General features: G+C 62.5%; 2 protein-coding genes across 2 annotated transcripts; one reads left to right on the plus strand and one right to left on the minus strand.

Annotated features, from left to right (window-relative positions):
* Positions 1-3: 3 nt before the first annotated feature.
* LOC112968424 (proteinase-activated receptor 3-like) lies at positions 4-4,743 on the minus strand. Its single transcript, XM_026070668.1, has 2 exons — positions 4,526-4,743; positions 4-1,857 (listed from the first exon to the last, which is right to left on the minus strand). The coding sequence occupies exons 1-2, from the start codon at positions 4,629-4,631 to the stop codon at positions 833-835; spliced, it is 1,131 nt and encodes a 376-aa protein (XP_025926453.1). The 5' UTR covers positions 4,632-4,743; the 3' UTR covers positions 4-832.
* A 752-nt stretch (positions 4,744-5,495) lies between these two features.
* Positions 5,496-16,655, plus strand: FCHSD1 (FCH and double SH3 domains 1). Its single transcript, XM_026070645.1, has 21 exons — positions 5,496-5,544; positions 6,598-6,712; positions 7,464-7,509; positions 10,550-10,623; positions 11,002-11,146; positions 11,292-11,428; positions 11,517-11,580; positions 11,708-11,836; positions 12,309-12,431; positions 12,574-12,669; positions 12,741-12,857; positions 12,997-13,101; positions 13,224-13,328; positions 13,585-13,746; positions 13,859-13,984; positions 14,116-14,199; positions 14,433-14,610; positions 14,925-15,130; positions 15,411-15,507; positions 15,608-15,675; positions 15,936-16,655. The coding sequence occupies exons 1-21, from the start codon at positions 5,496-5,498 to the stop codon at positions 15,999-16,001; spliced, it is 2,292 nt and encodes a 763-aa protein (XP_025926430.1). The 3' UTR covers positions 16,002-16,655.
* Positions 16,656-16,657: the final 2 nt, after the last annotated feature.

The following is a 16,657-nucleotide window of genomic DNA, read 5'->3' on the forward strand; positions in this document are numbered from 1 at the left end:
TATTTGTACACTGGAGGGTTTGGTCGATGCAGTGCGAGCAGTGAGGGAACCTGTGGTCCTGCGGGCAGGGAGCCAGGTGGTGCCAGGCCCTGTGTCGTGCAAGGCTGGCACCCAGCCGTGGGAGCCAGCAGGATGTGGGCGTCGAGGGGCAATGCCGGGGGCTGCAGCAGAGACACCAAGCCCTGTGACATGCTGGGAAGGGGCTGTGCCTGGGAAAGCCTATGGAGGAACTGCTGCTTCTGTGGTCGGGGTGGGGGGGGGCTGGGGAAGGGGAAGCTGCTGCAGGTTTCGGAGAAGTGGATCTGTCCTAGACGGGACCATTCCACCACCGAGAGCAGCTGGCCGCTCCCAGCGCCTGGCCTGGTGGGATGGGGGCAAGGCAGGGGGCTGTGAAAGAGCCCTGTGCAGAGGGGGAAGCCCACGAGGTTCAAACCGCCAGGATTTCGTGTCAGCAGGGTCCAGCACGGGCCATTCTGCACCTTCCTGTGGAGCTCCAATGCCCTTTGGCAAAGTCCCAGCAAACTTCCAGTGCAGGGGGGGATTTTCTGCCCGAGTCTGCTGCCAGCCTGGGAGGTGTGCTCAGGGAGGGGGCTGCTCCAGGGCCTGGCTGGCAGCTGGGAATAGCACCGGTCCCATGGCRCAGTCTGAACGACAGCATGTCCATTTGTGCTTTGGCTGCTGCATTTTGTGGTGCTGGGGCACGCACAAGCAGTTTGGGGCAGAGGCAGCGCCTGTGGTGCTGATGTGGCACAGAGCCACAGAGAGGCATGGCTGGGTGCTGGGCACTGAGCTGCGGGTGGGGGGACACAGCCCAGAGCCCCCCGGCCTCTGCCTATGGCTGGCTCTGCTCGCTGGACCTTAGGGGCAAGGCTGCCTTCTCAGTGGCTTTCTCAGTCGAGGCCTTGAGCTGCCTGGGGCAGCAGGTCTCTCCATCCCAGATGCAGGCCCGAAAATCCCTGGAGACATAGAAGTAGATGAAGGGATCAAAGCAGGTGTTGAAAGCGCTGAGCGCCAGTGCCAGGGCATACCAGATGTAGGTGATGTTGAGGCATCCTGTGGCACCCAGCACATAGTGGTTGAAGAGCAGCACATTGCTGGGGGTGAAGCAGAGGATGAAGACCAGGAGGACCAGGGCCAGGACACGTACCACATGCCCATAGTGTTTCCCCTTGGCCGCCAGCCGCACCAGGATGCAGCCATAGGAGATGGTCATGAGCACGAAGGGCAGGCCAAAGCCCAGTCCCACCAGGGAGAGGAAATAATAGAAGACAAACTTCTGGTCGTTCTCGACTAGGACATCGTGGCATGTAGTGATGTTCAGCTTCAAGATGTGCTTTGTCTGGGGACTGAAGAGCAGAGGGCTCATGCCCAGCCCTACTGCCAGCCAGATCCCCACACAGACACCCACCCTGCCCCACATCCACCTGGACCCCTTCCACAGGAACGGGTGCACCACCGAGATGCAGCGCTCCAGGCCGATGCAGGTGAGGAATAGGATGGAGCTGTACATATTCCCGTAGAAGAGGGCTACCATGGTGCGGCACAGGTAGTCCCCAAAGACCCAATGGTTGCCCAAGAGGTGGTAGGAGATCTTGAAGGGCAGCAGGAGGGCAAAAAGCAGGTCAGCGCTGGCCAGGTTAAGCAGGAAGAAGGTGGTGGAACATCTCCTGAACCTGGTCACCAGGACCCAGCAGGCCAGAGCATTGGTTGGCAGCCCCACAAGCAGCACCACGGAGTAGAGAGCAGGGAGGACACGAGTGGTCATGGTGCTGTTGAGAAAAGCTTCCATGGAGGCGCTGGGGCACTCAGCTTCTTCTTGGGGAGTGAGAGGGATCAAGACTCGCCCTTTGCCATGCACTGAGGAGGACACATGGGATTAGTCTTGTCCAAGAGCACCCTCCCGCTGCCCCTTCCAGTTTGGGACCATGCAGGGAGCTGTCACCCCTCCCTGCAGAGCAGCCAGCAAATGCAAGAGCTGGCATCTCCCTGGCCAACAGCAAAGGGCAGCTTGGGACCCAGGAGTCCTGCATCCTAGTCCTTAACATCCTGGTCCCTGCGGATGTTCACAGTGCCTCAGCTGGGGCAAACTCTGCCCTTGCTGGCACGGTGCTCCTGAGCTGTAATGGCAAGCGGAGGAGCACCATCACACCCAAGGGTCTCCTACCTGCCCCACACATCCCCCAGCAGCCCCATAGGAGTGTGAAAGACTGTGGAGAAGCGACATCCCCAAGTAAGACACTGTGTAGTCAGCAAGGAAAATTCACGGAGCCACAAAGCTGCCCTTGCTGCAGAGCCATGCCATATCCTGTGCTGCTCACATCCTGCCACTCGCTCAGCACTGCAGCCATCTCAGTGCCAGCCCAAGCAGGCTTGGAGAGGAACAGCAACCCTGTCTGGAGCCTAAGATGGGTGCTCACACGCGCGCAGACATGCACACGTCCCATCTCCCCGACAACATCCCTTTTCCTAGCACGTTCATGCCTTGCTCTAGTGGGAGCAAACCATGCGCAAGACACGGTGCATGCAGGTCCCCACCCCGCTCCCCTGGCTGCGTGTGCCAGGCAGAGCTGCAGATCAGACCCTGGAGCAGCGCCTGGCCAGTCTTCACGGCAAAAATAACCAGAGGAGGCCCTGCAAGCCTGACAGGCTCTCCGGGGCAGACAGGGGAGGCACGGGGAGCGTGATGGTAGAGGAAAAGGGGTGTATGGCACAGGGTCCCACCCAAAGGACCTGGCACGGTCTCTGCAGTACCCCTGAACGTGCCCAGGTGCTCTGGGGTGTGACGCCAGCCTTTCAGGGCTTTGGGGTCAGCTCTGCCCTGGCTTCCCAGCACCAAACCTGCAGGCTGGGTCTAGCACACAGTGTGTCTCCCCAGAAACGCAGCAGTAACATATGGTCCCTGCGTCTGCCGGCTGGTGAAAAGCAGCCGTGGGGGAGCCTGACTTCACCCGCAGCCTTGTGGCTGATCAAACACCCGAGTCAGCAGCCTGCAGAGCCCTCGCATGCCTGGCCTCTGACAGAGATGAGACACGCCACCCATGCCAGGACGGAGATATTCTCCCACCTGAGCTGTCTTGGGTCTCTCGCCTCTTCCCCTYGGCCAGGCGCAGGCAGCCGGGGCCACCCCACCTCGGCCATAGCTGTGCATACATCCCCCTGCTCCCTGTGGTCAGAAGCTTTTTGCACTGTGCTCAGAGCAAAAGCACAGAACAGGAAGATCTTAGGTCACTAAAAAAAMCCCCACTGATCAAAACGCTTTTCTTAATGTTTTTTTCATCCTAAAAACACAACCAGGCTTGCCTGCAGGTCACCCTGATGCACGTTGGTACCTGTATGAGCAGCTCCCCTCCCTGATCCTACGACAGAGCTAAATATACCCTTCCTAAAGCCCTCCCTTCTACCCAACTGCACTGCTCCCAGCTGGGGGGGCTCGCCAGAGAGATGCAGCCCCCCCCCCCCCAGAAACTTGTTTTGCCAGGGCTAGATGTTAACATTTCTCGGCATCTGCCAACATGCACTGCTAATGCATCGCACTGGGGAACGGTTAAGGCAGTCCCCTGAGCCTAAATGCACGGAGCGGCCAGCTGTCTTGAGCGATTACATCCGTCATTACAGTGACCCATGCAGTTCTTCGCAAAGCCTTTGCTGAGACAGCTCCTCRGCTTTCCAAGCCCTGCCACGGCTGCCGGATTGCACTACAGCCGCCTCGTGGCCCTAGACCTGCGGGCACCGAGCTGCCCTTTGAGCGGGCACACAGTGAGCCCTTGCAGTGACAAGGGAACTGTCCTGGCTGCTCGAACACGATGAGCCCAATCTGCCACGACTGCCAGGTCCAAGGAGCTGTGGCAGTCGTGAATCGCCGCATCCCACTCTGGGACTGGGAAGCAATGCGGAGATTTCCTGAGAGTGGGCACCCACGCCGGCTTGGGTGCAGGGCATGACGCGCCATGCAAGATCACTTCCAGGACAGTGTGTTCAGATCTGGGACTTACGAGAAAGTTTGGTGGCTCCAATTTAGCCTGAAATGAATGGCCCCAGCTCCGAAATCTCAGAGACTTTCAGTTGCTCCCCAGGACACTTGGGGTCTAGGGCACTGGGAGGGCCCAGCTGTGTCCAACAGCCTCCTGCAAGTGCTGCCACCTCTGCCCTCCCCACTCGTGGAGGAGGCAGGGGAAATTTCAGGTTACAACAGCAGTAGTTTTATTTTTTGCTGCTATTGGGAGGGGAAGAGCAGCAGAGTTTCAGGTCATCACTTGGGCTTTCAATATGGACAATAAAAAGACCCAGAAAAAGCAGTAGAGCTGTCCCCCAACCCATCTTGGTAACAGGCAGCAAATCCCATCCGAGTGCCAAGCGACGCGGTATTGGGATATCCCGGCTTCCATATGGTCCATGCCCTTCCTGCCCTGCCCCATTGCCTCCCAGCTGGCACATGCCCCCCCACCCCAGCCGGCCAGCCCTTCCTGACCTTCCTTAACCAGATCCCCAAGAAGGATCTTCCCCAGAAAAGGAGTGAGAGACCTACCAGAGCGCTTAGCTGTGGAGAGCTCAACAGCCGAGCAGAGCCAGGGGCAGCCAAGCAGGAGGGAGATGTAGACGGCAGCAGAGCTGGGCAAAGGCAAAAGATACATATCTGTGGTGTGACCCCTGCAAAAACTGCTGCTGGCTGTCTTCTGGGGTCCAGAGAAGCACCACAAGCAGGGGCTGGCCTCAGACTGCGAGTCACTGCGACACGACAGATGCCAGCCCTCTCCTCCACAGCACCCTTCCTCTTTTTTTTCCACTTTCCGCCTGGGGGCTGCTTTCCGTCCCTGAGGTCCGAGCAGCGAGACAGATGCTCAGGAAGTTGGGAGCTGAGATGATTGCAAACTGCAAGCTGTCCCAAGTGCTCAGAGCCAAGGACGGACGGATGGAGGATGTCACCGAGACATGTGACGTTAGGGTGATTTCCAGTCACCCTTGTGCAGTTGGGTGACTGTGAGGAGGAGGAAGCAGTTGTGGAGCAACCATAAATAGATATGTTAGAGACTGCTGCAGGCAGGTGAAGTGGTACGTGCCCTATAAGTGCATGGCAGGAGGGTCAAGGCTGGCTCCCAGGGAACCGAGCGAGCTCCAGTCCAGCTCTGCATGCCCAGGTCCCATTGCAGAAGGGTGCTGCACACAGGGCAGGACCCGCCGTTCCCACGGGGCAGCACCCTGAGGTCCAGGGCACCCCCACCCCTGCCTGACCATCCCAGGGAGGCCCTGAGCACCAGACGCTCCCGGCTCCCTTGTGTTCAATCGCTTCGGTTGGGCTGACGAGCTGTTTTCACCCTGCAGACGGGGCCACCCAGATTCATCGCAGCAGTGCCATCTCCTCCTGCCACCCAAGTGGGTGGTGGGTGGTCCCCATGCCCACTCTCCCAGCTGCCCACAACTGCCCGAAGCAGAGGAACCATGGAAGGGAATAAGTGACCCAGTGACCCACAGGGACAGCCCCAAGCCCAGCCTCACACATGGACACGCTCTGGGGGAACCTGGAAACGTGCAACTGCCCCAAAAAACGTGAGAAAGCAAGGAAGGCACAAAAGGGACAGCAGGGAGGACCTGGAGAGCTGCAAGAACTGTGGGGGCAGTAAATGGAAGAAAAACAGGGTAAAATTGCCAAATGAAAGAGAAGCAAGAGAGGAATGGGAGCATGGGGCTGGGGATGGAGAGGGGACAGAGGGACAGAAGGAGGGGAAAGGGGACCGAAGGGGACGAGGAGGCACAGGGAGGGTTGGCTGGTGAGCCCTCGCGGATGCCAGGCACCCCCACGCCAGATGCCGTTGCACCGCACACACGTACCCACGGCAGGATGCTGCCGAGCCCCGGGCCAGGTGTCCTCTGTGTGACCAGCCCGCAGGACCCCACGCGTCCCCCTGCCCCGGGACCAGCCCGCAGGACCCCGCGCGTCCCCCCGCCCCGGGCCCGGCCCCAGCGCTCCCCGGCGAACGTGCAGCGCCGAGCACCAGGCGGCGCGGCGGCCGGGGCGGGGCGGCGGGGCGGGGCCGAGGGAGGGGCGGGGCTTCACGTAGGGGCGGGGCTTGACAGCGGGGCTCGGCCGAGAGGGGCGGGGACTCGCCAGGAGGGGCGGGGCCGGGCCGGTGGGGCGGGGCGGGGCCGGGAGGGCCGGGCCGGGCCGATCCCGGCAGTTCCGGGCTCGGCACACGCGCGGCGGCGGCAGCGGCGGGGTCGGGACCGGGGAGCGGAGCGGAGCGGACGGGGCGCAGGGATGCAGCCGCCGCCGCGCAAGGTGAGTGAGGGGGCCGGAGCCACGCAGGGGACGGCGCCGCTGGGTGCGGACTGGCACCGGGCCGTGAGATCGGACCGGGGAGTCGGGACCGGCTGCTCGACCGGCCCCGGGGCATCGGGGCCGGCCCCGGGACTGACAGGGGCGCGGGGCCCTGCGCACACGTGCGCCCCGGTGGAGGCGGCACCRCGCAGCCCGCCCGGCCCGGCCCAGCCCGGAGCAGGGTGCCCCCCGCCGCCCCGCTGCCTTCGCCCTGCGCCCTCGGTGCCCCCGGCCCGGCCGGCGGGGCGGCCCCGGCGCAGCGGGCAGCGGGAGCCGGCCCTGAGGGCTGCCCCCCTCGCAGGTGAAGCTGACCCAGGAGGTGAAGGTGCACTTCATGGAGCAGCTCTCCAGCCTGCAGAGCAAGCAGCAGCGGGACACCGAGCTGCTGGAGGACATCAGGTACCGGCCACCCGTGGGCCTCCTCGGCCGCAGCGGGGGCCAGCGCACCGCCCTCGGTCTCCTGACCGGACTCCCAGCTGAGACCTGCAAGCTCAGTGCACTGCTGACGCTCGTCTGCGCCCCGCTCTCCCTAGAGCGTACCCCCCCCCCAAGCCTTCCGGGGTGGTGGGCTGGGAGGGACTGCTGGACGGGGCCACATCCTGCACGTCCCGAGCACTGCCGGCTCCTGCCGGCGGATGGTGTCGGCGCCGAGGGCGCGGGGAGGGTCTGGCGGGAGCGCGGAGCCCAACGCAGCCGGGCTGCAGCTACCTTAGATGCTTTCAGCGGCTCCTTAGAGGTCACCGGCTGCCCTCGCAGGATGCTGGCTCCCTGCCCCCACCCGCCCTGGCGTGAGCGGTCAGCAGGGCGAGACGGCCCCGCACCGGCATGCCGGCCGGCCCCCGGCCCTCCGATGCCTCCAGGAGGGTCCTCACGGCACATGGCTGACGTGGGACTGAGACCTGCCAGCTCATCTCACACGTGGGGCAGGGAAGGGCCGGTGCAGGGTACAGCCCTCCGGGCCCGGCTCGCCGTGGGCCTGCTGCCCCGGGTGACGTGGAGGTCAAAGGCTCTGTCACCGCTGTGAGACAGGCCACCCTGGGACATGGGTGGCTTAGGAGAGGGATCTGGGGGAGGATAACGGCGAGAAGGTGGCCCCGTCCGTCTCACACGCGTAGGGCTCTCACGTTCCCCACGTGTCCTCTCCCTGCAGGTCCTACAGCAAACAGAGGTCTGCGATCGAGAGGGAGTATGGGCAGGTAAGGAGGTGACGCCGGGCTCCTCGCTGCTCCCAGGGACGTTTTGTGGCATGTGTCAATGTGCAACGGCACCAGGACTCGAGGCAGCCTCACGCCGACCTCGGTCCCGCTGTTTCCCGTAGCCGGGGTCACCCATCGGGGGGCTGCAGTTGGGCCGAATCCCACCAGCCCTTGGCTCTCCAGCCTCCTCCGCTCTCTTCTCGCTGTCTCCCCTGCCACGAGAGCCTGGGCGCTGTTTGGGAGGTGCCGCTGGCCTGGCCACGGGCATTTGCGCTGCGTTCCCAGGGGTTTGCCCATGGAGCCGGGCCGAGGGCGGGCGGCCCCGGAGCAGGGTGCTGGGTCCTCTCCAAGGCAGTGAGGAGGCCACGGCCCTCTGGTCCGGGGTGTTTCGGAGCAGTGCGCAGCCCTGTGCAAGTAACAGATTGGGGTTTTGCTGTCAAATGTCAGATATTATTTGAGCCAAACAGGGTTTCGCTGTGACATCCGTGTCTTAGCTCATCCCTTTGTCTGTGCAAGTCAGTGCTAGCTGGGATCCATTCGTCCTTTCGAAGGGAAGGATCAGCGCTTTCCATCACGGGAGGGATCGATCGCTTGTCAATTGCCCTGCTGAGGGACTTTGCTGAGCGCAGCACAAACCGAACCCCGTGTGTTTTGGGGGCCTAGAGGGAAAACTGGGGGGAAGGAAATAATCCAACTCCAGTGTCTGCTTGATCATTGCAGGGCTCTTCTTTTATATATCAGAGCCTGGTTTTTGTTCCTTGAAGCATCCTCTGCTGTTTCCCTTAAAAAGATGCTGCAGCAGAGCTCTGCTGATGCAGAGTTTCGCAGGTTGGTGACGTGCTGCAGGGAGTCCTCCATACGCCCTGCTCCCCTTCCTATGTCGCACACCCTCCTTGTTCAGTAGGCAGCAACTGCTTCTCCCCCACCTTCGGTACTTGGTTCTGTGATGTTYGTAACTGGCTGTGCTTTTGCTACAAAGGTCTTGACTAATAACAGTTTAACACCCCAGTAGAGAACTAAATACTGAGTTGCAAGCAGAAGGAATAAAGAGCTCGGAGAGATGGCAGATCCTAAGCGCTGGCAGAGCAAAGTCTCGTAGGGAAGACGAGCTTTGGTCGCGGGTGGCAAGCCACAGTGTAAGGCCAGGCCAGGTTTGTCAGGAGCCCTTGGGCGAGGTGGTGGGCACCAGGGTGTGACGCTGAGGCCAAGCTGTGAGCCGTCGGTGCAGGGCTGGAGCAGAAGAGCTGGGCAAAGGATGCCCAGGTATGTTTAGAAAAGAGGGCAGAGGCTTGGGGACCACTGCAAGACCTGTGTGTGCCCCCAAATGGGCTGCAAATACCCCGGCAGGGGCCCAGCATCCCTCTCTGCCCTTCCTTCCCTCTCCCTGTAGGACAGCGGTCCGGTCCCAGCTGCCCAGCAGTGTGCCACCTCACTCCTGCCTCTGCCTTCCTCCGTTCTGCCTCCCGCACGCATGGCATCCATCCCTCTGCAGCGTCGCTCCACTGCCCTGCTCCTGCCTAACCTCTTCTTCTCTCTCCTGGTGGCCGCGGGGCGCTGGCAGGTGACTCCAGGGAGCCCTCGGCCCGGAGGGTGCAACTAACTCCCTGCTCAGCCCCGTGTGAGTAACTGAAGCAGCCTCTTGCTGTGCCTTGGCTTCCGCCTGTCTGTTGCTGCCCCACTGCTTTCTCAGCCTCTTTCCTGGTTCGGTGCCCAGCCTCGGCCCTCCCAAATGTGCTGGGCCCTCGGCAGACGTCTCTGGGGAGCCTGGGATGGGTTTGGACACGTGACTCCACCGCGCAGGCCCCAGCACCCCGGGCTTGGAGGGGGATTGTCCCCCTCTGTGCTGGAGGTTCAGGTCATTCTGGGCTTGGGTGTGTTGGTGGCTTCTCTCTGGCTTCTTTGTAAGGCCATTGCCTTTGCAGCCACTGTGTGTTGCGGCCTGTTTCTGGCCACTGGCAGTCCCCCTCCCAGCCTTCGTTCTCAAAAGCTGCAAGACGGGGCCTTTCGTAATGGTGGCTAGTCAAAGTCTRCTTCTCTGGGTTGGCCAGGGGCTCTTCCCCCCTAACCCGCACGTGCTGTCTGGCATCGCCTTAGCTGCAAGATGCCCTTGGCAGTCATGCATATCACTGGGAACACTGGGATTTGGGGCTCTGACCCAACCCCACAGGCACCCCAGCAGGTCCAGCACATGAGGACTTTTTGTCCTTTCTCTGCATGGCCTGCTTTGGGGCAGGGGGATATACAGAGCTCCCTTCACGCCTTCAGTGTGCCCCCAAATGCATCAGCATTTAGATGAAGACCTTGGACTAACCTAAGCCCTGCACAGGCATTCTAGCATTGAGGGAGGAGGTGTGAATAAAAATTGGACTTTTCCCTCCAGGCCTGAGGCTGAGAAGGTCAAAATCCAAGCAGGGCCGACCAGAGTGACATCTCCTTGTGGGCAGGTCATTAGCAGGACCCAAAGGTGCTGGGCTCTGTCCACCCATCAGTGGGGCRGCGGGTGCCAATCATCTGGCTGTGGGTGCTGTGCCTGCCTGGGCTGAGGTCAGGGAAGCTCTGCAGTGTGGTCGTGGGGCTGTGCTGGGGCTCGGACCTTCTGGGGGCTCCCCGGGGAGCCAGTTTGGGCTTCTCCACCCTTTCAGGGACCAGACTTGGGCGCTGCCAGCCATGTCCTCCTTGTATCTGTGTGCTGCGGCCAGCTTGGTCACAGCCACATGCCCTTGCTCTTGCTTCCCTCCCTGCCCCGCTTCTCCCACTGCCGGCAGTTGAGCAAAAGCCACACGGGGTTTTCCTGCAAGGAGTGACCCCAGGACCCTGGTTCCCCAGACTCCTTGGTCCCCATCAGCCTCAAACGACCGCAGGGTCCCCTCCTGCCCCGTTGCTCTGGGGGCACCCACACAGCAGGCAGCTGGTGCGGGGAAGCCCAGTCTCATTCCCTGGCACAGGAATGCATAGCTGGTGGGCTGGGCATGAGCAGGTCCGTGTGCCAGAAGTGCCCAGTGTGGTGGTGGAGCAGCCGGTGATGGGAGTCTGTCCGCAGGCACTGCAGAGGCTGGCGAGCCAGTTCCTGAAGAGAGACTGGCAGCGGGGCCGCAGCGAAGCCAGCGACTCGAGGTGGGCTTCAGGCAAGGTGGCTGGGGCAGGGTGGYGAGGGGCTGGGGGTGACTGTGGCCTGGAGGTCGGAGGTGGCAGGGTACGTGGCCTCCCAGCCGAGAGCGTGGCTGGCAGGATAGGGGCTAATTCAGACCAGGAGTCGAGTGCCTGGCAGTGCCCGAGATGCTCTCCTCCAGGGATGCAGCCCTGGGTGAAGCCATCTCCAAGGATGTGGTACCCAACTCAAAAGGGATTGCAGGGAGCAGGGGGCTGGTGATGTCCTTAAAGGCATCCCCAAAATCCCAGCTGAGACTTGGCAGGGAAGCAGGAGAGCCCCATGGCAGGAGGTATGGGAAAATAGAGCCGATTTAACCCCCTTCCCGACATCCATGCCTGCAGGAGCATTGTTGCTGTCTGGAAGGGTGTCATCGATGGTACCATGTACGCTGGGCAGGCCCGTGTCGCTGCCTCGGAGAGCTATCGCACCATCGCCCTGGAGGCCTCCAAGACTGCCCGCGTGTCCAAGGAGCGGATGCTCAAGAAGGTACTCAGGCAAGACGAGGGCATGTGCCCCATGGCCAGGGACAGCTGCAGGGAGGGCCCATGGCCAGGGCAGTTCATGGCCCCCATGCCCAAGCGAAGGTGACGGGGCCACCAGTCCTGGGGCTGACACTTCCCCCCCATCTCAGAGCATTGAGCAGTTGCAGAAGGTGCAGGCAGAGTTGCTGGAGACAGTGAAGGAGCTGGGCAAGGCGAAGAAGCAGTTTACGCACCTCCAGCGGAGCAACGAGGTGGCCAAGGACAAAGCCGCGGATGTGGAGGCCCGGTGAGTGGAGTGGGAGGAGGGCACAGTGGGCCTGCAGCAGGAGCGGAGAGGATGGACCGTGAACTCATGCCTCCACCTTTCTCCCCAGGCTCCGGAAGAGTGACCGGGGGATATTTCACACAAAGGCCAGCCTGCAAAAACTCAGTGCCAAGGTCAGCAACTCAAGGACGGATGGGTCATTGAACATAAGGGCAGCACCAGGACCGGTCCAGGGCTGGCGCGGGATGCAGGATGGTGTCCTCCACCCAGTTGCCAGGCCACGCTCTCCCTGTCCCACAGTTCTCTGCACAGCTGGCTGAGTACTCAAAGCAGCTCACAGGGGTGCACAACGAGTACGTCCTCACGCTGGTATCTGCCAATGCCCACCTGGACCATTACTACCGCATGGAGTTGCCCGCTGTCATGCAGGTAAGAGCTGCTCCGACTCCTGGCTTCCCTCGCCAGCTTTGTCCCTCCTTAYGCTGGGAGCAGGAGTCTCTGACTCTACCCATCCAGGGTCTTGAAGAAACATCTCCCAAGCCTGGCTAGGTGCTGGACAGCAGGGTCCACTGCACCTGCGGTGCTGTKACAAGGTGCAGCAGGGTGTCCCATATGCATGGCTGTCCTCTGCCTGTCTTCGAGTGTTTCTTGGGCATGTGGCAAGTCCCTGGTGCCCAGCCTGAGGATTGTCCTCAGCCCACCATGCGGGCAGCRCAGGTGGGCTGTCCATGGGCTCCCCCAGGGGCTGGCAGGAATGTGCTCCCTGCTTGGGCTCTTGGGAGGTGCGAGAGGCCAGACGATGAGCAGGCACTCAGGGTGCCCCACTCCTCAACTCTGCGTGGGCACCATGGGTGCTGCAGGGTGTGCAGGGCTCTCCTGCCTCCCAGCCTGGTTTCCCCAGGCCCTGGATGGTGACCTTTACGAGCGGCTCCGGGACCACTTGACCTTGACCAGCCAGACGGAGATTGAGATCTGCCAGGCCACACAGGAGTGGTTCCAGCGCGTTTTGGAGTCATCCACACAGGTAAAGCTATCTGTCATTGTCCCATGGCTGGGGCTGGCCTCCACTGGTCCCTCTGCATCCTGGACACTGCTGGGTTGATGGAGGGGATGAGTGAGCCCCACATCCCACCTCGATCCCATGCATCTTCTCCTCACCGCTGCAGATATGCCGGGAGCAGAACCTCCTCCTCTTCCTCCAGGACCACACTACCTTCACGCTGACACCAGAGCAGCGATTCCAGCTCACCGGCGTGGATCAGGTACGTTGTGAGGCTGGTCTGGCGACAGGCCGAGCACTCAAGCCCTTCTCAGCTGTGCCATCCTTGCCTAGATGTGTCTCCTGGAGCCAGAGAGCAGCAGCGCCAGTGAGAGCAGCCTGGAGAAGGAGGTGCGGCGCTGGGCCACGCGGGCAGCCAAGGACTACAAGATCAAGACGCACAGCGAGCAGGTGGGTGCTCAGCACAGGTCGTCCTTCCTCACAGAGCCACTGTGCCCTGGAGGGCTCTGCGAGAGGGCAGAGGCTGCAGCCCCTTCCCTTGCACTCTTTCACGCTCGTGAGCCCCGGTGAGCTGTGGTTGTTCTCACAGCTCYTGCAGAGGCTGGAGGCCAGGAGGCAGCAGGCCCCAGAGGCGGAGGTGGCCGCCATGGAGCGACGGATGGAGGAAGTGAGAGAGAACATCCGGAAGGCAGAGGTGGGTCTGGAGGGGCAGAGCCACGTGGTCCCTGCTCCCYGAGCCCGCCCCGGGCTGGAGCTCCCCAAACCTGGAGGCTTGGGGGTGGCCTTGGGAACCACAAGCACATTATCACCCCCCAGGTGGACACGGGGGATGTGGAGCTGTGGCAGCACGGCACAGACCTCAGGCAGCGGCAAGGCAGATGGGAGATGCTGTGCTGCGGTAGCACCCGCTCCCAGGACCAGGTGCCTGGGAATTAGGCTTGCTGGGCTGGGCTCACATGCCATGGGTGTCCTCTTGGACCCTGAACACTGCCATCTCCACTGCCTCCGATCAGCCTGTCCTTTATCCRCACGCACTTGCACGCCGGCAGCCCAATTCTGCTTTATCCCCCAAATCCCACTGCCTGACCTCCTCAGCAGCACTGCCGTGCTAGGTCGGGCCTCGGGCCAGTAAGGCAGGCTGAGTCCTGACTGAACTCAGCCCACGGCTTCCCCACAGGTCAGCAAGGTGAAAGCGGATGCCCGGCTGGCGCTGCTTCGCACAACCGGGCTGGATGTGGACGCCTGGCTGGCGGGGGCCATGGCGCAAGCGCTGGAGGAGCTGGAGCGCGAGCGGAGCCTGAGCGCAGCCCAGCAGGCCGAGAAGGAGTCGGCACTCGCRGTGAGAGCAGCCTGAGCGCCGGCAGCCCGGGTGGCTGGCAGCACCCCTGGCTGGGAGCAGCGGGAGGGTACGGTGCAGCCCCCGGACCCACTGACGAAGGGTTTGTCGCTAGACAGAAGAGTTTGACCTGGCGGAGTTTGATGACTATGACGACAGCGTTGAGCTGTTCGAAGATGTTGACCCTGGTCCTGCTGGCCGCACATATCCTTACACTTGCCGGGTGATTTTCGGATACCAGGTAAAGCAGCTGTCGGAGCACTGTGGCTAGTTCCCAAGGGCTCTCGGCACCCTGCCTCGAGCCATGCCTGCCCGAGGCTGGCCCTGGCAGCCCTTATACCGCTTTGCACCATGTCCCATGTCCCCCCGCAGGGCTGCCAGGCAGACGAGCTGTCCATCACCCAGGGAGAGGAGCTGGAGATCATCGAGGATGGCGATGTCGAGGAGTGGGTGAAGGTGGGCGCGGGTAGCCAGAGGAAGGGGCATCGGGCTGAGCATCCCTGAGGTCCCCTCCTCTCCCTACCCTGGGCTGCAGGATCTGGCCCGTCCTGGAGCTGGGGGGAGTTTGGGGGTCCCTGTGAGTCCCCACTCGTGAGGGCCRTCCCAGTCTGGGGGCTGGAGCGAACATGGTTGCAGAGTCACAACCTGGGTGCGCTGCTGGAATTGTAATGTGGCTTCTGCCCCTCCAGGCCCGGAACAAGGCAGGCCAGGTCGGCTACGTCCCCGAGAAGTACCTGCTGTCCCTGGGCTGCGTGGGCAGCGAAGCGGGCTCCGCAGCCGGGGGCAATGCTGCGGAGCCCTTGGAGACAGCCCTGCACCAGCAGCTCTCCAGCATCATGGCCGCAGAGCTGGTCCTGGAGCCCGGAGGTAGGTGCCGATGGAGTGTCGCCCTAGTCTGGGCAGCAGGACTGGTGCATGTCCACAGTGCAGGCACCAAGCCATGTCCCCTTGGGCTCAACCTCTCTTTCCCCATGAGATATGGCCCCACGACTTGTCCCTAGTGCAAGGAGTAGCATCCCCTTCGTGCTCACAGGGGCCGTGCCCAGGAGTGCTGAGCACCCACAACAGCAGCAGCTAGGGTGCTGAGCACCTTGAAAACAGAGCTTGTCCTCCCAGGAGAACGGCTCTGGCCTCGGCCACATGCTGAGGCATCCGACAGCAGCTTCCCGCTCTCTCCGCAGCCTGGCTGGTGCGAGCCCTCTACGACTACGAGGGGCAGAGCCCCGAGGAGCTGAGCTTCCCTGAGGGCGCCATCATCCGTGTGCTGCCCCGGGCGGAGGGCGAGGTGGACGATGGCTTCTGGACAGGAGACTTCAATGGTCGCGTTGGCGTCTTCCCCTCCCTCGTGGTGGAGGAGCTCACTGGGGCCGGGGGCTCTGCTGGGCAGGTGGGTCCTGCTGAGGCTGAGCTGGGCCTGGCTGCCTGTTGGGGCAGCGTGATAAAGCCCATGCTGGCTGAGGGAGGGAGTTCCTGTGTCACCAAGGATGGTTGCTGCATCCCCTTGGCATAGGACCAGCGTCCGTCTCCTACCCATCTTTGCTGGCACATGGGTACTATGTCTCCAGGGTGATCTCCTGAAGGGGGTCCCTGGCCCCACACCGCAATCAGGGTCCCTGCAGGCTAGGGAGCACCCGCTGCTTCGAACACCCTCTGCTTTGTATTTTCAGGAGCTGCCATCACCCTCCCCTCCGCCATTCTCCCCTCCCGGCCTCATGCCCAGGGCCAGCCTGGCCTCTAGCCCCGCGCCAGAAGTGCAGCTGGGAGGTGAGTGCCACGAGACCAGGGGGCTGGAAGGGCTGGAAAGGGGATGGGGTGCTTTGGAGACATGCGTAGAGCTCACCCCATCTCCCTGTTGCATTTCCAGTTTGCAGGCAGGACGACACAGCCAGCGGCCAGAGCTCTCCGGACCTGTCAGCCAGCCGCCTCCGTCCGGTAAGTGCCTCGCTGGAGTTGCCCGAGGCCCTGGCAGCCCCATAAGTGTGATGCTCCCTGCTCTCCTAGTTGTCTCCCAGCCCCTGGAGCTGGACGAGAAGGGGCTGCAGTTCACAGCAGTCCAGCAGTAATGTGGGACAGTGCCGTCTGCATGGTGCGGGGTGGTGTGGAAGGGCTGGGAATGGTGCAGGAGCCTGGAGTCAGGGCAAGCTGGCAGAGCATGGCCTGGAGCAGTCAGCACCGCTCTCCTCTCTCCGCAGCTCCGAGCGCCTCCCCCGCCGCCTGGCAGAGCCCCTGAAGCCGACCCCGAGCTGCACCTTAGCTGACCCTGGGAGTCCCTCGTGCTCTCCCAGTCTCTCCCTGCACCCGCTGGGTCCTTGGGCCTGCAGTCTGCAAAAGCTTCACCCGAGCAAACTGCATCACCCGCTCAGGGTGCTCTCCCTGCTCCTTGTCCCACGCGGCAGGGGCTGGCACAGAGGGGAGCGCTAGGACGTGCCCTCCTGTGTAAGCAGAGATCCGCCCTGAGTCCCACTGCTCCCCTGAGCTGGTCTCTTTGGGGGGGCCGCATCCTGCTGTTGCTCCCATGGTACTCAGCATAGCTTATGGAGCAGCCTTGTCTCCCTGCACAACACCGGGCAGCCGTGCTCCTGCCTGGAAGCACCTTTAGCCAGAGCAAGGCAAGGAGCTCAGTGCTGTAGCTGTGCCCCAGCTCTCCCAGTGCTGATGGTTCTCACCTCTGCCCCTTCTCCATGCCCCCAGCTGGCATCCTCGTACATCCCCCCCCCTTGCTGATGATGCAGCCCGTCCCCATGCCCTCAGCGGGGTGCAAGGGCTGTTGGAGGGATGGCCCCCTCCATGCTGGGCACCGCATCTGCCACACAGCCCACTGCCCACCCAAGGGGGGACATCTCCCTGCCTGGGAGGCAGCGGGGGCAGGCAGGAGTGGGCACACTGTGCCCTAATAAAGTGAGTTCACTCTGCC

Source organism: Apteryx rowi, unplaced genomic scaffold, assembly GCF_003343035.1.
Source record: "Apteryx rowi isolate R43461 unplaced genomic scaffold, aptRow1 scaffold_316, whole genome shotgun sequence".
Taxonomy (NCBI): domain Eukaryota; kingdom Metazoa; phylum Chordata; class Aves; order Apterygiformes; family Apterygidae; genus Apteryx; species Apteryx rowi.